A 26136-nucleotide genomic window follows, 5' to 3' on the forward strand; every position below is an offset into this window, starting at 1 on the left:
AGAATAAGACCCTGCACATTATCACATCATTGCTTGCTCTTTGCATGATATCCTTGTATAATATCAGTAGTGTCTGTTGAAAGAAACCTGACTTATTTCTTCTGATTGAAACAAGGAACTTGTCCTTGTTATCTGAGAATGCTTTCCGGTCATTGATTCATATGCTTTGAGACATGTGATCACACATAGTTATGGTCTTATTGGAAAGGCCAGTTAGGAGGTATTGCTACCACACATGTCAGTATGATGTGATACAAAAAATATGGCCCCTGCTGATGCTGATGCAAAGAACTTGGCTGAAGTTCTAGGGGTTGTAAATTGAAATGCGTTTAAAGGAGACCTAGCATAGGCTTTCCTCATCGCATCAGGGCAAAATGTGAAAAAGTCACCCTTTAAGCCAGACTCTGTTGCAGTGCTCTTCTGAGCCAACCATTGTAACTTAAAAGTCTACACCTCCGGTACTGTTACTGACTCCAACACCAGTTGCACCATCACTTTAACCACACAGAAAATGTTGCGTTCTGCTAAGAGTAAATCAAAGTTGTAACTAATTGCCCTGTTGATAAAGGTTGAAGCATTTGCCTTCAATTTCCTGCACCTGCTAATCATCAAGATTGTAATGACAGTAAGACAGACAATCCGCTGTTCTATCCAGATTCGACATAGCTCGTCCAGCTGATCTCTAAAATGTTAGTGACCTAAACAACTCACCCAAATCTAAATTGAATGAAAGAACCACACATTGCGGAGCAAACTCTATTATTATAAAAGCTGTCAAGACTTTGCCCTGCTGCACTCTAAAGAAACATCCTAAGTCGGTTCTATTTACTGGGGCACTGGCAAAAACACCGTTTCTAGTTCCTCCCCATTGTCAATAAGCGAAGCATGTGCCTTATTCAGATCTCTTCAAGATGGCATGGACAGCTGAGCAGGCAGTGCAGACTGGACTGGAGACTGTAGAACCATTGTCCTATGGGCGGCAGTGTTGACATGCATAGGCATTTTTGGAAGCATGCAAACAGATTTTTAAGGGATGTTCAGGTACAAGTTTTGGATGTGCACTTTGAAAACTATCCTATTAAGGAAATGACTCCAAGCATTCAAGCAAAGAAGGGCAAAAGCATACAGTTATATTTGGCCTCCATTTCTAAACACTTTCATGTGCAATATATATGTTCTGTGTCTACAGACACTGCCACAACAGCTTTTTTCTCTCTCTGGCGTAGACTTGAGTCCTGGCAGTTACCATCTTCCTCCTCTTTTAGGTCCCTCGCCTTTGTAGACCATGGGACAACTATTTAGGGTTTGGAATGCAATTCTTCAGTAATAGTAGAAGATAACCTTGGACCAGTGAATCCTACAGATAATGAAGCTATGCTATTCCCTGACAATTCTGAGGGGATCTTGACCTTTTCCTCAATTAGCCCTCCCAGATCAACATTTTTGTAAGACATTCTATTTCTGCTATTGAAAGTTGCAGCGGAGATGATCCCTTCCATCTCTGATAAAGAAGGGTTGAAATTCCATATAATTTAAGGGTTACTGGAAGAGGGCTATGGCAGTTTTAATCCAAAATGTATCAACAAGTTTTTGAATCAAGAACATTCAAAATGGCTACCCTTCAACTTTCAGTATTGTAAGAACAGGATGGGATGTTCTCCCTGGATCTTCATTCACATTTTCACATATTGTTTGCACTACATAACCCGAAAATCTGATCTCAGTCAGAAAGAAAGTCACTGAAGGTAAGTGACTTGTTTATACATTTGTTGCATCGGGCCTGGGCTTGCAATGAACAAATAGTACATTTGAAATGAGTCTTCCCTTATAATGCCTTCCTTCGCAGGTCAGGTCGCTCCCCACGCCGCACGGCTCCTCCTGTGCGTCCGGGACTCTTGCCCCGCTGCCGCTGCGAGTTCGCCGCTGGTGGGCTCTTGTGCTGACTGCATTGTGGTTTATTGACAGTTGCTTTATTCATTATTCTCTGGTTTGTATTCTGTTTTGGCTTAAACACCCCTTGCTCTCTGTATCCCCCCGCTCACCGCCGCTGCCCCTCTGTGGCCCACCCCCTTTTGCCTTTTGTGTCCCGTCCCTTGACGACGCCCATTGGCCTCCCTGTTCCCGCCTCCCAGCTGCTCCTCCCTCCCACTTCGCCTTTTATGGAGGACGCCACGCGGAAGTGCAGCCGACGCGCCAATGGCGCTCCTTTGAAGGCCTGTCTTGGCTTGGACCGTGGAAGCGCCAGAACCCCTGGACCCCGCGCTCCCCGCAACGCCAGACTCCAATACAACGTCAACACCCTCCTCGCTCTCAACACTGGCCGGGGCCACCGCTGCTTCCAGGCTGCCCCGAAACGCACCCACAGACCTTTCTCCTGCCAGTCCTGCAGCTTCTCTTGTGACAGAACCACCAAGCCTCAAAGGACCGGACCCAACCACCTCCGCTGCATACTCCTCAACACCCGCTCCGCACGCAAACACGCCGTCGAGCTTTGGGACCTACTCAACACAACAGCCCCAGACGTACCATTCCTGACCAAGACTTGGTGGAACGACTCCTCGGCACCTGACATCGTCATAGCCGTCCCAGATGGATACAAGATATCCCGCAGAGACCGCACCTACGGAATCGGAGGAGGAATAGCCATCGTCCACAAGTCCACACCCTCGCAGATGACTCTCTCAACCCCGCCGAACACCTCCACTTCCGGATCCACACTGACCCCAAAGCCACTCTCGGAGGAACACTCGTCTACAGACCTTCCTGGCCCTGTTCAGCAACTCCATCGCTGACCTCGCCAGCACCCACGCACTCACCTCCATGGACTACATCCTCCTCGGGGACCTGAACTACCACCTCGAGAACAACAACGACACCAACTCCGCCACCCTGATCGACAACCTCGCCAACCTCTGCTTCCGACAACTCGTCCCCGAACCCACCCACCCCGCCGGCCACACGCTCGACCCCATCTTCTCCACAAGTACCCACGTCGCCTACAACCACACCACCGATCTCCACTGGACCGACCACCGCTGCATCCACTTCACAATCAAGAAAGTAACCACGCACCAACGCACCCAACAGCTGCCTCGCCGCTGCTGGGGCAAAATCACTGAGGACCAGCTAACCTCCGCCCTCGCCCTGAACCCTCCAACCGACCCCACCGGCCCAGACACTGCCGCCCGGAAACCTCAGACAGTGGATCGAAGACTGCGCCAACACTCTCGCCCCGCTAAAGAAGCCCTCCATCAACCACTCCAGCAAGAAAGCCGCCTGGTTCACCAAAGAACTCCAGGCCTCCAAGTACACATGCCGGATGCTAGAGAAGAAATGGCTCCAAGACCGCACATCAGACAACCACGCTGCCCACAAGAACGCCATTCGCAGACATCATCAACTCATCAGAACACAGAACAACCAAGAGATCCTCCTTCAAAGCCCGCCTGGACAAAAACGTACACAATTGCAAAGAGCTCTTCAGCATCGTGAAGGAACTCTCCAACCCCAGCGCTAACACCAACGACATAACACCCTCGCAAGGACTGTGCGACTCACTGGCCACCTTCTTCCACCGCAAGATCGTCTACATCCATGACAGTTTTAACGTCCTGCCCCCCCCGACCACGACAGACCCCACCCCGAACGCCACCTGCACCAACCAGCTGACTTCCTTCCTTTCTGGCAGAACCCAGAGAGTCCGCCTCCCACCCTACCGATCCGAAGCAACCAACCTCATCTGCGACATACCCCAGGGCTCAGCCCGATGCTGTTCAACATCTACATGGCCCCCCTCACACAAGTGGCCCGCCAACACGACCTCAACATCATCTCCTATGCCGACGACACCCAGCTCATCCTCTCCCTTACCAAGGACCCATATACTACCAAAACCAACCTCCTCAAGGGTATGAAGGCCGTCGCCGAGTGGATGAGGAGCAGCCGCCTGAAGCTGAACTCAGACAAGACGGAAGTCCTCATCCTCGGCCCTACCCCGTCCGCCTGGGACGACTCCTGGTGGCCGACAACTCTAGGAACAGCCCCGACGCCCACAGACCACGCACGCAACTTGGGATTCATCCTCTACTCCTCCCTCTCCATGTCCAAGCAGGTCGGCGCCATCTCCGCCTCCTGCTACAACACCCTCCGCATGCTTCGCAGGATCTACAAGTGGTTCCCGATCGAAACTAGAAGAACGGTGACCCAAGCCCTCGTCAGCAGCCGGTTGGACTACGGCAACGCACTCTACACAGGAATTCCGACCACACACCTACAAAAGACTAAAACGTATCCAGAACGCCTCAGCCCGCCTAATCCTCAACCTCCCTCGACTCAGCCACATCACCCCACCTAAGAGATCTTCACTGGCTCCCCATCAACAAGAGAATCCCCTTCAAGCTCCTCACCCACGCACACAAAGCACTCCACAACTCCGGACCAGCCTACCTGAACAATAGACTCAACTTCTACACCCCCAACCGCCAGCTCCGCTCTGCCAGCCTCTCCCTCGCCACCATCCCACGAATCCAACGTACCACCTCCGAAGGCAGATCCTTCTCCTTCCTCGCTGCCAAGACCTAGAACACCCTCCCCACCCACCTGCGGCAGACCCAGGACCTGCTCACCTTCAGGAAGCTCCTCAAGACCTGGCTCTTCCAGCAGTAGCAGCAGACCCCCCCTCGCCCCCCCCCCCCTCTCAGTGCCTTGAGACCCTCACGGGTGAGTAGTGCACTTTATAAGTTCTGTGATTGATTGATTTATTATATGTAAATCGATTCTACATACAATTCCAGTACCAGTTACAGCAAGGGATATTAGCACTATAAGCAGTTATAAAAACAATCCGAATGTTCTCAGTACTTCCTAATAACATTTATTTTTTTAGCATGTTCCCAATGCCTTGTTCGTTTATCTATGCCTTTATTTTGGGGGATTCTCTTGCTTGTCAGATAAATAACTAAATGGATTGAAGCTAATGATGAACAAGGCCAAAATTCTTAAACTGTCTACTATTGATCCCCGTTGGTTGACATGTTTAAAATATTGAGAGTGGGCTGTAGGACCTAGCTGATAGTATATAAAACAAGGGCATGAAATCTTAAATTGCACCCAGCCACTTTTGTCAGAAATAGTTTTAAAATGAGTAATATTGAAGTTAAGGCTCAATGGCTAATTTTGACTGCTTATCTTCTGTGTTTTGTTCCCATCTACTGCTGTGGATTCGATTTTCTCATTGAAAGGCAGCAATGTACTAGGTGATTATATTATGGTTCTAGGAGATTAGCTTCTAATTATTTCCAATTGCACTAAAAGCTAAATAAAAACAATGTTCTTATCAAGGAGCAGTGAACAATAAGTGTTGAAATATGTATGGGGCCAGACCAAGTCCAATACGTTTCAAGCCTGTGAGCCTTTGTGGCTCAGGACAGCGTGCATCCCTGCCTCAAGTTTGTTAGAGCAGGGTACAGATTTTTGACAGCCACCACAGCGCTTATGATAATCATTTGTGTATGTTGAAGACATTGTGATACAGATTGTGTCCCAGAGCAGGCCTCTTGTGTTCTAGAAAGGCACCTTTAATTTGTATACTCCTTATTGAGCATGACTACTGTCAGTTTCCCGTACTATAGAGATCTGACGGTGGTTGCAGATAGAGTGGTTATAGTGCCATGGTAAGTGTTTTTACTACTTCTTGTTAAGGAGAGTCACTTACTGTCCTTCCCACATTTTTTAATAGGCTTTCCGCTACTCTGCAACATAGTCCTTCACCTGTGCATGTGGGACATGGATGTCCCATGTGTACTGGTTTGCATAGCCACTTTAGAATCCTTTTGTGTCTGACTCATCCATATTGTACCCAAGATGAAGGGTTGGAGACAGCTCAGATAACAAATTCGATTTCCAGGCTTCTCTAGGGCATTAGAGGTGCCATTTGTAGTGGATCGACATCTTAGTATGGAGGAGCGGAATCGGATCACCGGTTTGATACGAGGAATTTTTCTCCTGCCCTTTTCTGGCTCCATTGTGCAAAGAATGGGGTTACCCCCACAAGTTAAAACATTGTTAAGTGGGACAGTCTCCTTTTTTTCTGGGTCTGTCTTGGCTGGAGACTACCACTGCCACCCCAGCTTCCTGTTTGCACCTTGTAGCAAAGACCTTGGCTGGATCAATTTGAGTAGAATAAACAATGTGGATGAATTGTCTAAAACCAGTTTTAGAACTGGCTTACTACTGTCTGCAACATTGGGATAAATATTGGGCAGAATCTTCCAGCAATTTGGTCATGGTCTCCACACCAGTGGCGCAGAGGAGCTCTCTGGGCTCCGGGGTTGCGATATCCACCTCCAGCTCCCCTTGCCTATTTTGGGACCAGAAACCTCTGCTCATCGACCAGGACTGCCAAGAAGGAAAGAGATGATCAATTACCCAGGAGGGGCAATGGTGGATGCCCTGGCACCAGACAGATGACACTCAGGAGCGGGGCGATGAAGGACCCAAGACTGGATATGCCAAGGTGTCCACTGCATCACCAGGGAAGAACCTGCACTGCTTTTATATGGCAAGGTAAAATAATCCCTAAAGTTAAGCTACAGTGTGAGCAGACTGTGTGCTCTCCTGAATGGAGATACTGAGACACCCTTTGTGACATCCGAGCTCAATATCTACTAGGCTCAAAGTGAAACTGGATTGCAGTCGGCATTCCTCACAAATGAGACGGAACAGTGACGGAGGAGAGCCGCATCAACAGGGAAGCCTGCATCAGGAGCCAAGAACTCCCAATTAAAGCCAGGATTAGGCACTACATTATTTAGGCAGTGGTTTGTGTCTGGATACAAGGAAGATACTTAAGCTGTGGGAAGCTGTGAACAACTCATTTCAACCAATTCCTCCTCGACTATTGTTGGTTGGTGCTACACTTGCTTACCTGTAATAATTCGCCAGCATGGTAGGTGAGTCGGGCTGAGGTTCCTGTCCTCTGTGCTGCATGGGCTGTGTGTTGCACACCATGTTGAGTAGAGTGGCTGTACTGCAACACTAGGAAAGATCCGGAACTGGATGCCATACTCAGTAACACAATTAAAAACAAAAAGCAATTTGCAACCCACAGAACCCAGAGGTGTGGGAGACAAAGTCTATAGTAACTGGGTGTGGGGTGCGTTGGGGAAAGGTGAGTATCACCAGAACTGATCCATGACTAAGTTGGTTACCTGTCGGCACAACACTTCCTAAATCACGCATCCCTGCCAGGGGGCATTGAAGAGACTCATTGATACTGTGATACAAGGAGTATCTTACAGGTTTGTCCCACAGGAGTAGTCTAAGCTGTCTTCCCAGTAATCCATGAGTGATAGTAATTCCTGATTAGATTCAAGGCCAGTTTGGTTCTTCTTATGCCCCCACCCCTTCCTAAATCGCAAACCCCTGCCAAGGAGATTCGAGGGAGACCATTTGAGACTGTCACACAAGGAGTATCTTCCAAGTTTGTCTCATTAGAACAGCCTAAGCTGTCTCCCCAGTAAGCCAAGAGTGATAGTAACGCCCAAGATAAGTTTCTCTTTTCATAATAATTTGGACAGAATTATGTTGTGTGTCATTTAAGTAAACTACTTTTTCTTTTTCAGATTGGCATTGGCATGACCAGGTATTACTGACGTATTAGTGTTTTTATTGAGTGTCGGGTCTTTAACTTTGCAGCTTCTCCCTGAGTAGGCCTAGGACTGCTCAACTTCGCTATCCTGAGTGTCAAGTGCTAAAGGGTTATACTTTGTGCACAGTTTTGCTCTGAGTAGTATTGCTAAGGCCAAGGACACAGCGGCAAAAAGCTTTGATTGTCGCGATCTGAGAGCCAGTAACCCCTGTTTTCCCTGTGCTTCTTTAAAAGTCTCCATCGTATGTAAGGGATGTCTCTTCACAGTTCAAAGGACTTTGTCAATGTTGGCTGTCTGTTGTAGTCATTGATCATTGACCATTCAATACCAGTTACTACTAGAAGAACTTGACTGGTTTGATTACCAGGTGTGTACTGATCAGCAGCATAACGTTTGTGGTTACCAGTTTGTGGTTGTTTTCTTCCCAGTTGTTTTGAAAGGTTTTCAGTGTAGTCCTTTCATCAAAGGTGAAAGATCTTCTTTTTTTGAGCTCTTCTCATTTATAGCAAATTAAGCCAAATGTGATGTCCATCTTCTTTACCAATAATGTGAAGTTAAGGTGGGCTTTCCTTGTAGTCACTGTCTTTTGCAAACATTTGTGTGAATATGATTTTGTGGCCTTCTGATGTTAATGGAGGATTTTTCCTGAGACTTTGACCAATCAGATTTCTATTGTAGAATTGGTAGTGTGGTAATATTGTAGTGGTTTAAATATATTTGCCCTGCAATGTTTGCTAGATTGAGTTTGAGGGGAACCTGATGAGCCTGTTCCATCCCTGGCACACAAACTAGTTCTTTGACTTTTGATGTCCAGCTTTCAAGACATTCCTCCTATAAGTGTGTATCCTTGTTGCAATTTTTCTTGACTCCAATGAATTTGATATTGCTTTTGTTTCTGTCAAGCAAGCTGGAATGTGCCAGTTGCGGATTCTATTGTGTTTAGCTTTTAAAAGGTAGCTTGGGCCTCTCCTGGTTTCTGATCCTCTTTTCACCCTCAATGGTTGTTGGGAGCAGTTTACTGAAGTCACTTCTCATACATTGGATGTCAGTATGTATCAGATGGATATTGGTCTTGGTTGAATCGATTAATGCATGCGTACAAAAATTGATCCTCCTTTTCATACTTTTCATACTGTATACATGGGTACTCCAGTATTGGAACTTTCATAGATTCACATGCCTGAAACATTCCCCATCGTCGGGACGGGAGTCTCCGGTATATAAAAAAGCAGTGCTTAGTAGTATAGCAAACTGAAAAGAGGCCTAGGCCCATTTCCCTTTTGCAACCCATAGCCTTTGTTATGTAAAAAAGGCCCAAACTTTTCCCTGAACCAATCGGAGCTCCTCACCCTCTAGAACACTCCTGAGAGAACCTTCTGCCCCCTCAGATTTTTCACGCACTTGTGCATATAATACACTTCCTGTGCCAAATCCGAGGTGAGCCTCTCAGGGGAGGAGGGTGGGTGCATGTGAATCTATGAAAGATTCCAATACTGGAGAACTAAAGTTACAGGTAAGTAACTTGTTTTCTTACTCCAGTATTGGAACTTTCATAGATTCACATGCCTGAATCAGAATAGCGAGCAGTGAAAAAATAAAGCACATTTCTCTGATACATTTCATAATCATGTCACACCATTTGAAAATGAAGCATAATCCCATATACACACACACATATTTATTTATATATATATATATATATATATATATACACATGAGAGAACCTTCTGCCCCTCAGATTTTTCTACCGCACGTTGTGCTAGGGAGTCTCCTTTGAGCTCTGCTCAAGTTCTTTACTTTTGCAGTATTTTGACTAGATTTGTGGTTTGTTCATCTACCATGTCTGAGAAAGAGAAGAAAGGGTTATTTAGAGCTTGTTCTACCTGCTCTAAGAAGAGACTTTATACAGATGACCCTCACAAGGACTGCATCTACTGCCTCTATCCAGACCATAAGGCAGCAGATTGTAAGGTATGTCGTACCTTTTCAAATAAGACCTTGAGAGTTCGTGAGGGAAGGCTACTGATCTGGCTTCAGAAGGTTAAGGCCAGAAAGGAGATCCTCTCAAGCAAGAGTGAAAAGGAATCTGTGGCGTCTAAGATCTCAGAAGAGAAGTAGATCTCCTCAGACACATTCCTCAGGGGAAAGACCTGAGAAGGCCCCAAAAAAGACCACTCCAGGGTCTTCAGGGCGCAGTCCCTCAAAATCCCTTTTAGTCTCAGCTAATGGGAAGAAGGGTTCTGCTGATGAGGTAAAAATTGTGAAATCCGCCTCAGATCCACCACAATCACCTCAGAAAATCAAGATTACCATCAAGAGGTCATCTTCTATGCCTTCTGAGGAGAAGGGTACTATTTCAGCACCGTCGGTGGGACCGTCGACAAAAAAGGGATCATCGACGATGACAAAAACACCTCCGTCGTCGACGAAGAAGGATAATGCTAAAGCTGGTGAGAAAACAGCATCCACGATTTCACCGATTTCATTGCGTCGACGAGGACTGTGTCGAGGACGACGACGTCGACTAAAGCAGCGTCGACGGTGACTACGACGTCGACGGTGGCGTCGACGACGATGACTTGGTCGACGACGGCGATGGGAATCTCGTCGACGGGCTCGTCGACGAGGGAAAAAACACCAGAAAAAAGTTTGGTGCCTCGGAAAAAACCTATAACACCAGAGGTTACATCTCCGAGCAAGGTCTCCCCAATGTTGCCGTCTCACCTGCTGGAAGAGGAAGATTCAGATGATGAGGATGACTAGTATGGAATTTCCAGTAGCCCTTCGCAATTGCAGGTCAAGTACCAGGAAGAGGATTCTGAGGAGGAATATGGGGGTTATCAGGAACAACCCCAGGAACAGCACCGATATCGCCAACAACAACGTGAGGAGATGACAAGTGTGCCATCCTCTTTGTTGAGGGATCTACAAGGCATGTTGGAAGATTATAGGAAGAGATACCCAGCGACTCCAGTCGCTCAACAGGCCCCAGAGGTTACTCCACGTCCACGATCGGTACCAGGGACACCGGTTCGGAGGAGAGAGATTGTGCCGGAACCTGCTGCTAGGTCTCCACCACCGATGGCGCACCAAGATTCCTCGGATGACGATCACGAGGATGGGGAAATTGCGGACACAAGTGCAGAATGGCATGACTATATTGCCCCCTCACCGTCTACCCCTCCAAAGAAACCGATCGATTCTCCACCGGAGGACATTGGTGGTTTTCATAATTTGATGGAAAGGGCCACTAAGAGATTCGCACTGACCATGGCAGAGGAGAAGACGGAATGTTTTTTATACGACTTCAAGGACTCGTATCGGAAATCCGTGCGAGCCCTGCCTATAGGGTCCCATATTTGGAAGGAAGGATTAAAGGTCATGGAGACGCCAGCGACGGTAACGCCGGTTCTGGCCAGACTAGATAAGAAGTATAAGGCGCCCATGGATGCTCCTGCTTGCCTTTTTGGTCATCCCAAACCGGATTCTGTTATTACACAGGCGGCACAACAGAAATCCAGGAACCCATCTGCTCTGATTGCAGCACCTCCAGACAAAGAGGGCAGAAGGTTGGATAATGCGGGAAAAAGGGGTTTCCTTAATGTCGGCTCTGTTAGTGAGAGCTGCTAATGCCCTCGCTATCATGGGAAGGTACGACAGGCAGATGTGGTGTGACCTGTCTCCATACATCAACCAGGTGCCGGACCCAGAGAAACAGGAAGCAAAGAAGATTCTCATGGAAGGGGAGAAGACTTCGGCTGAAGTCATAGACTGCGCTATGGATATAGCGACCACAGCGTTTAGATCCCTGGGAGGAGCGGCTGTACTACGCAGGCAGGGATGGCTGAGAGCAACAGCATTTAGGCCGGAGGTGCAAAACAACATTTTAGACCTCCCTTTCAATGGAGAGGAGTTATTTGGAAAGCATGTTGATGATACTCTGCAGAGTATCAACAAGGATACGGATACAGCAAAGGCTAGGAACACTGCAATACAGGAAAACCCCTTTTCGTGGCTCCAGGGGTAGAGGACAATCCTCGTATAGAGGAGGATACCAACAGGGGAGATATTCTTCTTATCCGTCCTCATCGTAGCCTTACCGTCAACAGTACAGCCAGCGTCAATCAGGACGATACACAAAATCAACTCCAAGAGGACGGGGTGGCCGAGGAAAGGACAACACCCGTCGACAATGACAACCTCCATCTTCCGGCAATGTCAGATGCTTCCCTGAGTGGAAAGATTGCTCACTATCTTCACAATTGGCGGAAAATAACAACGGACCAGTGGGTCCTCAAAATAGTTCAATTCGGTCATACCCTAGAATTTCTTCAAGCGCCCCCTTGTACGCCACCGATGCACCAGAAAGCCAACCATCTGCATCAGCTCCGGCAGGAGATTCGGACAATGCTCCGAAAGGGAGCAATAGAACCGGTACCAAAAGCCCAGGAAAACAAGGGGTTTTACTCCCGGTTTTTTCTTATCAAGAAAAACAAGCTCCAGTGGCGCCCCTTTCTGGATCTCCGATCCTTAAACACCTATCTCAAGAAACAATCTTTCAGGATGGTGTCTCTGCAGGACATCCTTCCGTTATTAAACCCAGGAGATCATATGACTACTTTGGATCTATAGGACGCGTATTTCCACGTGCCGATACATCCTACACACAGACAGTACCTTTGGTTCTGGGTAGCCGGAAGACATTACCAATTTAAGGTACTGCCATTCGGCTTGAAATCAGCGCCAAGGGTGTTCACGAAATGCCTGGCTCCAGTGGCGGCTGTGTTGAGAAAACAAAAACATCAAATATTTCCTTACCTCGACGACTGGTTAGTCAAGGCACCATCAAAGGTACAGGCCAGAGTGTCAACACAGGCCTGCATAGACTTATTCGCCAAACTAGGATTGACTCTCCACGAGGTAAAATCGAACCTCCGCCCAGCAAAAGTGATCACATTTCTGGGGGCAAAATTGGACATGGAATGCAACAAGGCGTTTCCCTCCGAGGAAAGGCAACTAAGGATTGTGTCCCTCTTCCAAGACTTTGTAAAAAGAAAGTCTCTTTCAGTCCGCAGGTACAAATCCTTACTGGGCACAATGTCATCTTGTATTCACCTGGTACCTTACTGCAGGCTAAGTATGAGACCATGGCAAGAGCAGATCGATCTCCAATGGCGTCAAGCTGAGGGATCCTTCGACGATACAATAGGGGTGAAACCAGTGATGGTACAGGCAGCAAAGTGGTGGATGCAAAAAGCAAATGTGTCTCAAGGACTGACATTTCTGGCAAGAGCGGCTCCTCTAGTGGTTAGGACGGATGCGTCGTTAGAAGGATGGGGAGCTTTCCTTCAGGACCTTCAAGTCAGTGGTCGTTGGAAGGCGCAGGAGCAGCAATTACACATAAATCTGCTGAAGCTCAGAGCGATCCGATTGGCATTGCTGGATTTTCTGCCAAGGATAAGAGGTTCGCCGGTGTTGGTAAGAACAGACAACACTACGGCGATGCATTATGTGAACAAGATCTCTCTCCCTGTCTCAGGAGGCCCAGGAGATATGGGAATGGGCTCTTCAGCAAGGAATATCATTGGCAGCAGAACACCTCCCGGGGGATCAAAACGTCAAGGCGGATACTCTCAGCAGGCTCAAATCGTCCTGCCACGAATGGGAGCTAGACCAGGGGATCCTGGACAGCGTCTTTCAAAGATGGGGAACACCGATAGTGGACCTCTTTGCTACAAAGGAAAACAGAAAATGCCAGTACTTCGCAAGCTGGCTTCCCCAGAAGCGATCTTGGGGGAATGCGTTTTCCATGGCATGATCCGGCATCTTTGCCTACGGTTTTCTTCCAATTCCACTTCTCCCCCGCATACTGGTGAAGATCAAGAAAGAGCTGTGCAGACTGATCCTAGTAGCCCCGTGGTGGCCCAGACAACACTGGTTCACGGAACTGCTGCTACTGTCGGAGGACCGTCCAATTCGGTTGCGTCCAATTCCATCGCTTCTAACAATGTCCAAGGGGCAGGTGCTCCATCCGGACGCGAAATCCTTGCGATTAGCAGCCTTTCTCCTGAACACTGTGAGTTTAGCCATCTGAACATCTCACATGAGTGTAGAGAGATCCTGTCCAAGGCCAGAGCAGAAATACCAACAAAACCTACAGGATGAAATGGAAGAGGTTTTGTCTGTGGTGTAAGAGGCATAATGTGCACCCTCTTACTGCTGCACCACATCAAATTATTCCTTACATTCTGCTATTGGCAAAGTCAGGATTAGCACACGCCTCCATCAAGGTGCATTTGGCTGCGTTTTCCCGCTACAGGAGATCATCGTCAGGCCCATCCTTATGGTCATCAAGGATTATCAAACAGTTTATGAAGGGAATATTCAGGGTCTTTCCTCCAGTGAAGCCTCCACCACCATTATGGAATCTGAATATTGTACTCTCTCAATTGATGAAGCCACCATTTGGACCGATACACAGGGCAGACCTGAATTTCATGTCCTGGAAAGTGGCCCTTCTCATTGCATTGACTTCAGAGAGAAGAGTAGGGGAACTTCAAGCGCTCACAATTCAGGAGCCTTTCTTACAATTTCAAGAAGATAGAGTGATACTCAGGACAAACCCGATGTTCATTCCGAAGGTGCCAACTGACTTTCATTTGAACGAACCGTTGGTATTGAAACGTTTCTTTCCTCATCCGTCAACAGCAGCGGAACGAGTATTGCACTCGCTGGACGTTCAAAGATGTATGAAATTTTACCTGAAAGAAACTAAGGCGTTTCGCAAGTCTTCTCAGTTGTTCGTCGCTTTCAGCGCACCCAGGAAAGGTTTCCCGCTGTCTAAGAGGGGAATTGCCAGATGGATTTCCAGTGCGATTGTCTACTGCCTTCAAACTGCTGGAAAGCCGTGAATGCACGAGTTCGTGCCCATTCCACGAGGGTGGTGGCCACATCCACTGCGCTGTTTGGAGGAGTGCCAATCCAGGATATCTGCAGAGCAGCGACCTGGGCATCTACGCACACCTTCACCAGGCATTACTGCTTGGAGGCAGCTGCAGAATCCGATGCAGCAGTGGTAGAGGCGGTACTGCGGAATATCATCCAGTAACGGTGAGCCTTTTCTACATCCCTCCATCCATACTTTCTCTTGTTTACAAAGTCACATTTTTATAGAAGTGTGTGTGTATATATGTATATATGTATGTATGTGTGTGTGTGTGTGTATATATGTATATATGTATGTATGTGTGTGTGTGTATATATATATATATATATATATATATATATATATATATATATATATATATATAATATGTGTATATGGGATTATGCTTCATTTTCAAAAGGTATGTCATGATTATGAAATGTATCGGAGAAATGCGCTTTGTTTTTTCACTGCTCGCTATTCTGATTCAGGCATGTGAATCTATGAAAGTTCCAATACTGGAGTAAGAAAACAAGTTACTTACCTGTAACTTTAGTTCTCCAGTATTGGAATCTTTCATAGATTCACATGCACCCACCCTCCTCCCCTGAGAGGCTTACCTCGGATTTGGCACAGGAAGTGTATTATATGCACAAGTGCGTGGAAAAATCTGAGGGGGCAGAAGGTTCTCTCAGGAGTGTTCTAGAGGGTGAGGAGCTCTGATTGGTTCAGGGAAAAGTTTGGGTCTTTTTTACATAACAAAGGCTATGGGTTGCAAAAAGGAAATGGGCCTAGGCCTCTTTTCAGTTTGCTATACTACTAAGCACTGCTTTTTTTATATACCGGAGACTCCCGTCTCGACGACGGGGAATGATTCAGGCATGTCAATCTATGAAAGATTCCAATACTGGAGAACTAAAGTTACAGGTAAGTAACTTGTTTTCTTTTGTATGCCTTTGATTGGCAACTCAGGTGATGGGAGTATATGGGCACACAATCTATGTTGGCTTTTCAACAGCTTGACGATTTTGTGGTTGGTGAATTTCAGGGCTGTCTTAACCACTATTGCCGATTGGATGTATAACAGCTGTCTACTACTTCTCTCTGACAAATCTGAAATATTTGTATTTGGCACTCCCTTTACATTCGATGTTACAAAACTTTGGTCCCCTGAGTTAGGGCAAGCACCCATCCATTCAACAGTTGCCAGGAATCTTGGGGTGTTGATGGATACAGCGCTATCTTTCAGTTCAGGCTATGGCTGCTACTTGTTTAGGCTTTTAAAATCACTGAACAAGTTCTTAAAAATGTATTCCTCTAGCCACTCCAAAGGTGATTGTACGCAAGTTGATTGTTTCCAAATTAGATTATGCTAATGTTCTCGATCTTGGAGCTTCTCAGGGCCTGTTTACGCAGCTTCAGTGTGTGGTCAATATGCTACAGCCTGGCTTGTACTGAATAACCCTAAAAGACATTCTATTAGCTCAGGCTTAAAGCAACTCCATTGGCAGCCAAATAAGTCCAGAATCAAATTCAAACCACTCTTCGTCACTCAAGGAGCATTCTATGAGAACATCCCTATGTACATTCAAGATAGGCTAAAAAAATGCTTCCGTTGTAGGGCACTTTGTTCTAGAAATCATAATTTTATGTATGTCCCTTTAGTGCAAAAAGACAAATCTGGTGAATCATCTTTTTCTTTTCTATCCCGCAGTATCCAGAATGCTTTATCACTGTATCTTCGTACTATCCCCAGTGAAAGTCTGTTTAAGACTTAATTGAAGAACTTCCTGTTCCGTGAACTGTAAACTTTGTCTTTACTTCCATGACCGTCTGAGCGCCAGGACTCTTCTAATGAAGCAGCAGTTGCACTATATAAATTCATTTTCATTTATTCATGTACTCTATTTCCGTTAACTCCACTTTTTTTCTTGAAGGTTCTTTTACATCTCTGTTAAAGCTGTTGGCACTTACTGCCAGATGAGGTATCACTTTTGTAGTTGAAGGTAGTTGTAACACCTTTGAGACTGAAGGTAGTCGGTGAGCTTGCTCGCTGATAAATGTTTCTTATTTGTTTCATGAATGATTTTAGACTGTATTCTGGAAAACAGTATACTGTTTGACACCGAAAAAGTATGCTCAATTCACCAATTTTAAAACTGGTACAAAGGTACTTTTTCTGCTGGATTATTCGAAATAGCACAAGGGAGCCAGAGTGGTCATTTTAGTCAACTGCAGACCTCACAACCACCCTGAAGATACTGGCCATGTTGCCTACCATGTGCTTAAGATTTGATGGGTGTTCCATTAAGATCAATGTCTTTTCGCTTTAGCACTTTTGCACCATTCTGGTTTTCTGGCACTTCAGTTTTGTATTTCCCCTACCTATCTTCAGAATGGCATTATTGCAATAGACAAGACTCTCTCCTTTATATCACCTACAAGTTGTTTCATCTTAGTCCTTAACTTCACCCATCGACTGGTCTAACCTTTCCCCATAGCCACTGATCAATGGTAACTTTAGGAAGTTGGGTTTCTGTTGCAGTAACTCCCCGACTTTTTGCCAGACTCCTCATGCACTTTGACTTGATGTGCCCTTGGTCCCTGCCAATCAGATTCCCAGGGCCTGTGTTCTTTCCCAGAACTGTACCTTGTGCCCCCAATTGTCACCTCTTTGGTCACATGTTAGTCCCTTGTAAAAGGTACCATGGGTACCAAAGGCACTGTGGCCAGGGAAGGCCTCTAAGGGCTGCAGCACCTTGTTTTGCCACCCTTGGAGGTCCTGTACCTTTCTACACACACACTGCTATTGCAGGCTGCGTGTTTTGGAGCAGAAAAAAGTGAAGAGTAGACATGGCACACATCCCTGTGTATCCAAGCAAACAAGTGACTTCACCTAATGCCTGGCTGCACAGCGAAAGTTCAACTTAACTCATACTCCAAGTATATGCACAATTATACAAAGTTACTACTTGTGAGCTTTTCAGTTGTCATTCATTGATTTATTCAATTGTAATAAATCCTATTTAACACAAATAATGCTGAGTTCATTGTAACAATATCCAATTCATTTCAAAGGATTGTATCCAATGTTTCTTGATTATAGTCTTTAAAATCATGTGGTTCTTCAATATTCTGATGGAAATAATGCCCATTGCATTTCAGGATAATAGATCCCTTCTTCGCGGGCCTTAAATAAGATGCACAATATCCTTTTCCAACAAGCGTGAGTGGTACCCACGAAGATCAATGTACACGCACTATTACTGTAAATTTGGATTCTCAGTATGTGCGTGACATTCCGCTTGGCGGAGGCGCTCGAGTGCCAGGCTATTTTGCGTTGGGCAGTTTGCATGGTTGAGCTCTTGGTTACAGTGGAGACATCTGTTCGACTGGTGAACATATTATAGGTCCCAATAGAGTCTGCAGAAGACATAGAATTCATATTCTGTGTTGTAATGTCTAACTAGGTTTGCATTTCCCCACAAGGCAGCTACCGTGGACGTTAAATTGGCATCTCATCTTCTGTCGATTAGTGTGCATCGTAGATGTGGTGCTTGCTGACCTTAGTCAAGGAAGTAAACTGGTGCAGAAAGTGGGCAGATAAACCAAAGTGTTATCTATTTGCAGTGCTGATAGATATTTTGAGGTTGCGGATGATCTACCATTGATAACCATTGATAACCATTATTTCTAGGTTATTTAGGAATTGGGAAATCTTTTTGAATTGCAAGACGCAGTGTTGCGGGAATAGGCTTTCGTTGGGGATCTGAAATGGGCTCTCATGTTCAGTTGAGATTCTCAAGCAGCTTACTCTAGGAAAAGTTTGAAATTCAAGTCACCTGATATAATAGGTATGGCTGTGAATTTTTTTTAGACTAACAGTTGAATTTCTTGAAGAAATATGTGTCTATCTTATTTGATGCATTTTTTTACAAACCTGAAATCTTTCAAATGCCTTGAAACTTCACTCCTTCGATCTTCTGGTTAGAAGATGGAACTATCCTCCTCCCCTAGCTAGCTAGCTCCTTGTCTCTGTGGCCTGCAAGCCTTTCGGTTCTTCTTTCAATACATTTACCCTGAGTTATACTTAAGATGAGCGTGTCCCTGCTACTCCACAAAAACTGTAGGAGTTTATATGACTCGCCTCTAAGGCGTCATCTACTCCGGGTCTATAGGTGGTGATAAACAGTTGACATGGGCACATTTTGTTCCATATCAACGTTTGTCTTCTAACCTCCAGCCTCCTTTCTTTCCCTTTCAGTATTATGGAAAAATAGAAACCACAAGACACAAAATGCAAACTATTGCTGCCCAGAAAGTCTTAACCATCTGAAAGGGATTCTTGTGGCATGGGCCCACCTTATTTGCAGTTTAGTGTTTATTATAGTGTGATTGTAGCAGTCCTTCTTTTTCAATTTCAGACTGCTTTACATTTGTGATGCAGGATGCAGCTAAGTCAGCAAACATTTTAGCAGTAGGAGTTCTGGGGAAGAAGGCTTTTGGACTTGCTAGCCTTTTGAGTGAGCGAATCAGAGGGAACATTTTTCTGCGATTTTACTTTTATCTTTGCAGATTCAATATGGGAAAAAATGAAGAACACAAACAAATGTAAAGTTATATAAATAAATTACCGTGTTTATGGAATAATACATTGGTTGATACTGTGCTTCTTAATTAAGTATATTAGACACTGTTGGATGTTGACATGACTACGTATGGGTCATGGTGTCTGAAATCGGATGCAGGATTCCGTGTTTAATGCAGACACCGATTAATAAAATGCGTAATAACGAGTATCTCTATATATACTTATTTATTTGCAGATGCTGTGCGAGCGTGTGTTGAACCTCCTCGAAAAGGGAACAAGAACTTCTTGTCAGGTAGCCTGCCTCGAGGCTCTTCGAATCCTCTCCAGGGATAAAAAGGTTTTGGAACCTGTGACCACCAAGCAGAACATGCAGATTCTGATGGGACTCGCCAAACTCGAGCCTTCAGAAGACTCCCTAGGGGAGGTGGATAATTTTCCTGTTATCGTGGAAGCCCTAAAATGTCTTTGTAACATCGTTTTTAACAGTATAGTCGCGCAGAAGTTGAGTTTGGAGTTGAATATCGCTGCCATGCTTTGCAACCTTCTGAAAAAATGCAAAGACCAAGAATCCGTGCATGTCATTAAATGCTTCAACCTGCGCCTCTTGTTCCTGCTGTCACTTTTGCACACAGAGACTAGGACGCAGCTAAGGCACGATTTACAAGCGCTGCCTCTGCTGACCGAGGCCCTGGAAAGTTCATTTGGTATTACTTGGACGGAGAAGTACAAGGCCGCCCTTCTGGCTGACGCACCGCCTTTGTCGCGTCAAGACACAGACTGCGCCATTGAGGCTCTGAAAGCCCTTTTTAACGTCACGCTCGACAGCTGGAATGTTCACAGTGAGGTAAGCTTCACTTTGTTATTTTCCTGAATTTTATATGTTGTATATAGAGAAATGTTAATCTCAGTGCTTTTAATGAGCAAGTTCTATCAGGTGCTGTGGACTTGCACTTCTTTAGTTTGAAAGTGAGAATACTTGTTCTCAGGGCTGGCTTTTGGTATGGGTGAGTTGGGCCAAGGCCTGGGGCGCGACTCTTCAGAGGGGCTCAAGGACCTCTACTTTAAGGTCATACGCACAGCAAAGGCCCTCTATCTTGGCTCCAGCGATTTGATTTAAAATTGTTCTAACTCTTTTTAATGTGTCGCCATTGCTGTATTTAACACCCTATCAGCCTCCTTACTTACCCTCTAACCGACCTTTCACCACCCGCTCATACACCAACACCCACTCCCCACCCCATCAAACAGTTTAGTACGAGGCTGACCGAGCTAACTGTGGACGATTCAGGTGAGTTGGGAGAGGGGGAAAAGAGCCCACTGCTACCTCATTTTATTCACCAGCTGTGTGGATGCTAAATTTCTTTCTGCCCAGTGGGTAGGGAGGGAAGTGCAGTGGGTGCAGGCCGCACCGGGTGTCATCACTGAGGTGTGTGACAAAATGTTTTTTTTATTTAGTGTTTATTTAGTGTATTTTGTTATAGCGCACAGATACCCCAACGGGGTGTCCCTGCGCTCCTGTGTGATCTTATGCTGGATTAAGTGTCATATAAAAAGGAGATGTTTAACAGAACAGGTGAGTTTTTAAGGCTTTCCGGAAGGGTAGTTCTTCCTGGATCAACCGGATGGAATTTGGTAACTTGTTCCAGAGGGCAGAGGTACATACTTGGAAAGTTTTTCCGCCTGAGCGAGTTTTTTTAAATCTGGGAGTAGTGATGAAGTTTTTTGAGGAAGAACGAAGAGTCCTGGTGTTGTTATAAGGGGTGAGACAGAGGCCTTGCCTCTCAATGCACGGTGAGCCAGTACCAGTGCTTTGAATTCTGCCCTTTTTTGTATAGGAAACCAATGAAGTCTGCGACGGTGGGGTGAGATATGCTCGCGTAGGGGAATGCCACCAACCAGTCGTACTGCAGCGTTCTGGACTGTCTGAAGTCGATGACATAGACCTGCAGACAGACCAATGTACAGGCCATTAGCGTAGTCCAGGTGCGAAGTGATCAACGCCTGGACTACAATCTTCCTGGTGTTGTTGGGTAAGAAATTGATGAACTTTTTCACCATTCTGATCTTGGCAAAACATGCTGCTGAGACTGTGTGAACTTGATGATGCAGTGTGAGACTAGAATCCCATCTAACCCCTAAGTTTTTCACCGAGTCTTTGGGCTGGGGTGGTGCATCAAATCAAGAGGCCACCAGATGCTGGGATCAAGTGGGGACGGCTGGTGAAAGAAAACTTCCTCCGTTTCTCCTGCGTTTAGCCTTAGGAAATTATTGTCCATCCACTGGGCGATTGTGCGAAGGCAGTTTTTCAGAGGGTCAAAGGTTGTTTGGGAAATGCTGTTGAATGAAAACAAAAGTTGAATATCATCAGCGTAGGAGGTGGCCTTTATTACAGTTTGGGCGATGATATCAAAGAGGGGTGAAAAATAAACATTAAATAGGAGGGGACTCAGTGAGGAGCCTTGGGGGACTCACCACCGAAGTGGACGGCTATCTGACGTATATGGGGGAGTGAACACTGCTTGCGTACCGTTGGACAAGAAGGATGCAATCCATTTTAAGGCCGTACCCTGGATGCCTTTGGATTGTAGGCGGTCTAGGAGGAGGGGGTGGGAGACGGTGTCGAATGCTGCTGACAAGTCAAGCAGCACGAACACCGCTCTTGATCCCTCGTCCATTCCCCAGCGTACTGCATCTGCCATCTCGATTAGTGCTGACTCAGTGCTATACCCTGGTCTAAAGCCGTGCTGAGAGTCATGGTAGGCACCTGATGTTCAGCAACAACTAGCGGGTTTTTTAGAAACTAGATTTTCGAGCACTTTGACGGGGGCTGGCAAGAGAGAGATTGGCCTGTAGTTGGAAGGTTCACTCGGGTCGGCGTTGGCTTTCTTAATTATTGGGGACTAACCGTGCATGCTTCCAGGAGTCTGGATAGACTCCCGTATGCAGTGAGTCGTTCCAGATCCCGTTCAGTGTGGGGTTGAGAATGGGTGCTAGGGACTTGTATTGCTTGGCGGGCCAAGGATCAAGAGGAGATCTGGATTTGCTTTTGTGGAGTTCTTTGAGAGATTGGTCTAAGGTGATCTCTTTAAAGTTGGAAAGCGTACAGACAGATCCAGTGATGGTAATATTAGTAGAACATTTGTCTGAGTTAGTATTGCTGGGGAAGGAGTCATATATGGTGGCTATTTTGTTCTCGAAAAAAATCAGAGAGGCTGTTGCATAGTGTCTGAGACACCAATGGGGGTCGTTTTAAAGCCAGAGGGTCGGTGAAGGTTCTAACTGTATCAAATATTTCCCTAGATGATCCTTGTGAACGGTTGATTTTTTTCTTCCAGAAAAGTTCTTTTGTGTTCAATAATTTTTTTCCTATATTCTTTTAAAGCAATTTATAGAGAAATTTACGGTCAGGTGAGTAGGTTATTCTCCAACGTCTCTCGAGGCGTTTACATTCCGATTTGCAATTTCGGAGTCCGTCGGAGTACCACGGGACAGATGGGGCAGCGTGGTAGGTTTTGATGGGCCTAATAGGTGCCAGGAGGTCAATTGCGGAAGAAATCCAGCCGTTAAAGGTAATCAAACGGGTGTCAAGGTCAGAAATCGTGTCTAGGGGGTCGATATAGTGGAGATGGGTGGCAAGGCTGTCAGGGGAGATCTTGCTCCAATTTCTGCCCTGTAGTTTGGCCGGGTATATGTGGCGATTTTGGCGGTGCCGGGGGAACGAGAAAGGAACAAAGAGGTGGTCAGACCAGATCACCGGGAAGGGATCCAAATTGGTGCAGATCAGGTCAAGGGTGTGGCCCACCTTATGTGTAGGGCAACTAATAAGTTGATTTAGCCCTCCATCTGATAGGGTTGACAGAAAGTTGAAGGAGGTGGAGTCAGAGGGATTGTCTACGTGGAGATTAAAATCCCCAAGAAGGGTGAAATTAGCATATCGTGATGTTGCTTGCAGAACATAATCTAGGAATACGGGGAGGTGAGATGTTTTAGAGTTAGGGGGACGATAAACCAGGAGGCCGGTGAAGGTAAAATTGGCCGCTATTTTAATACAGAAGGGGAGTGCTTCAATGCGTTCCAATTGTTTGTAAGGAAAAGAGGATATAGCCCAATGGGATCTGTATATTATAGCAACTCCGCCTCCAGGGTGAGAGCCCTGTCTATTTGCGCAGAGTATACTATAGCCGGAGGGAATGGCTAAGTGTATTGCGGGATTAGTTTCATCCCCTAACCAAGTCTCGGTTAGGAATAATAGGTCCCACTTATCCTCTTCCAAAGTTTGGGCGATGTCGAGGGTATGTTTTACTAGGGAACGGCAGTTGATCATACCAGACTTTATTCGTGCCAAGTTGGTAGTTGTCTGCAGGAAGAAGCAATTGTGCTTTAGATCGTCTGGATGTCCTGGGAGACATTTTATGAGAGGTAGATGGGAGCTAACGTCCTGGGGTGTAATAGGAGGTAAGATACAGTGTTTGGGCTTGAAGGTCTTGAGCGTGGCACTATCGTAGGAGATGGAATATGGGGAATCTCTGGATGTAACATTACCTGCGTCTGCGGCCGCGTCCTGGTTGCGGATGGGCGCAGACGGGCAGGACTCTGGCACGACTCCGGCGCGAGTCAGGCGCCCCCGCATTGCGCGTCCGCTGCGCGGAGGCATGGACATCCCCTTTTAAGCGCAACTAGAGCGCAGTGAGTCACACCCACACACAAGATGGCCGCCGCTTTTCTATGCCCGGGACCGGCTCCACAGCGTCAATGCTCGGCTGGGATTGGCCCGGGGCAGCGGGAAAGAGGGGGAGTGACACGGGAGAATGACGCTTATGAAATCAAGCTGTATTGCTTAGCGTTGCAGGAGAGTACAAAAAGCGCCAATTTTTCAATTTAAGAACAGGTAAAAACAAAGCAGTACTAAGTAAATGTAAATGTACAGGAATTTATATAGCGCAAATCACCGAGCGGTTTCTAAGCGCTTGCTTATGGAACCCGTCCTGGTATTCCCCTGTGAGATAACCCCGGCAGGGTATCCGCAAGGTGAAAGCCAGGCATCCCGCCGCGAGGGGCCGTTGTGGAGATTAAGCAAGCTAAGTGACACAACCTCCTGGCTTCCGCCTCAGGAGGTGCACAGCAATTACACAATCAAGCGCTGGGCGCTCTGGAACCCCTTTTAAGTGCAACTAGAGCGCAGTGAGTCACACCCACACACAAGATGGCCGCCGCTTTTCTATGCCCGGGACCGGCTCCACAGCGTCAATGCTCGGCTGGGAGTGGCCCGGGGCAGCGGGAAAGAGGGGGAGCGACACAGGAGAATGAAGCTTAATAAATCAAGCTGTATTGCTTAGCGTTGCAGGAGAGTACAAAAAGCGCTGATTTTTCAATTTAAGAACAGGTAAAAACAAAGCAGTACTAAGTGACACAATCTCCCGGCTTCCGCCTCAGGAGGTGCACAGCAATTACACAACAAAAAAAATGTCCCTCTTATTTTAATAATTTCAATGTGTCGGTGACAAGAAATGTTCTGCACCGGGCACCACCTGACCTTGCTACGCCACTGTTTCCGCGCAGGGTGAACTCCGAGCAAAGGCCGGCTCTGCTTGCACTTTTCCTCAGGGCCAGGGTGTAGATCATATAAAGGGGGCAGTACTGACACTTCTGAGTATAGCAGTAAGATAGTCCAGGGTTTTAGAAGATTGGAATGTTAAGCGCTTCATTCTACTGGCTCCTTGCTACTGACGAGACGCTGTGCTCGCTGTGTTGCTGCATCTGTTGATCCTTTCTGCCTCCATCCGTCTACAGCTCGCGGTACCCGCTGCGCGGGTCCCGCTTCGCCGGAGGCCACCCCTGGACAGCGCCACTGCCTACAGTCACCTTCTGGGCACTCAGACCTGCAGGGCTGCGAGCGTGTTGTGGGCGCAGGACTCCAAGTCCCAGGAGCGCCCACAACTCCCAATTGCCAGCAGCTGGGACGCTCTCCCTGCAGGCTCCTCCCCTTCCTGCTCAGGCAGTACATCTTTCACCTGTGTGTCCTGCTGCGCGGGAGCGCCGGGAGAAGCCCGGGACAAGCCCGGGACAAGGGCGGGACCGTCTGTGGCCGTCCGTGGACGTACGAGGACGGGACGGGCCACCCCCCCTTCTACCTACGCCCCAACTTGGAAATCTCTGTGGATGTACGAGAGTCAGGTCTTCTCCACTATCACACATATTGCGAGTGAAGAGAAGGGTGGTAGGGGAACGCCAAGTATCTACCAACAGCAATACCACCTTCATCTTATTCTTGGCGAATTAAGCGATATAGAAATCAAGTAAAACCGATAATCGGATAAGAAATGGGATTTAAAAAACTGCGATCACGTACAATATTCATGAAAAGAATGGGTATGGAGAATGCTGTACGGAAATCCTCCGATAAAGCTATAAAACATGGTCGTATAACTCACACGCCGGCAATCAGTACATATTTTTCCACTCTTACAGTTAAAGAGGAACAAGAAACACACACAACAGGAAAAGATATATCTCTCAATTCATCAGCAACCACTAGAATAGCAGAAAGTACCCCTATGACATCTAGTCAGCAACAAAAACTGTCATTTTGAACCCGATGCAAGTAACAAATAATTTTGCACCCCAAAAGATCTACAAAATTCAGATCACGAATTGACTCATTTAAAAACCTCTACTCCTATAAAAAATAGTGTGAGCACACCGCTTCACGAGGAATCATGCATTAACAATTCAAACATATTGACACAAAAGTCAGAATTTGGGCCAACCAATAGTATTCAGCAAAAAACATCTCCCAAAACTGTCACACTTGACTTCTCGTTGGACCCCTTCAACCTCAAAAATAATAATATCAATATTCATACAGCTACACCAATGTCTAAGGCTCTCTTTTCGCTTCAAGAAATTGTGGAATCAGTTCTCTCTTTCCTGGGAAATATCTTAGAAAACTCCGATCAAACCTTGGATGTTCA

The 26136-nt window shown here is 46.4% G+C and overlaps 1 protein-coding gene and 1 pseudogene across 4 annotated transcripts in view; both read left to right on the forward strand.

The window, feature by feature from the left end:
• RIC8B (RIC8 guanine nucleotide exchange factor B) overlaps window positions 1-26136 on the forward strand; it is a 477183-nt gene that overhangs the window by 122701 nt on the left and 328346 nt on the right. For 3 of the 4 annotated variants that reach the window (XM_086921785.1, XM_086921794.1, XM_086921803.1), the window contains one exon: window positions 19401-20009. The exons of the other annotated variant lie outside the window; for it this stretch is intronic. In XM_086921785.1, coding sequence (XP_086777911.1) covers window positions 19401-20009 — 609 coding nt within the window. The remainder of the gene's footprint in view (window positions 1-19400; window positions 20010-26136) is intronic. 4 annotated transcript variants of the gene reach the window in all.
• LOC147751697 (uncharacterized) lies at window positions 12410-14560 on the forward strand (annotated as a pseudogene).

Source organism: Lissotriton vulgaris, chromosome 1_1 (genome assembly GCF_964263255.1).
Source record: "Lissotriton vulgaris chromosome 1_1, aLisVul1.2, whole genome shotgun sequence".
Taxonomy (NCBI): domain Eukaryota; kingdom Metazoa; phylum Chordata; class Amphibia; order Caudata; family Salamandridae; genus Lissotriton; species Lissotriton vulgaris.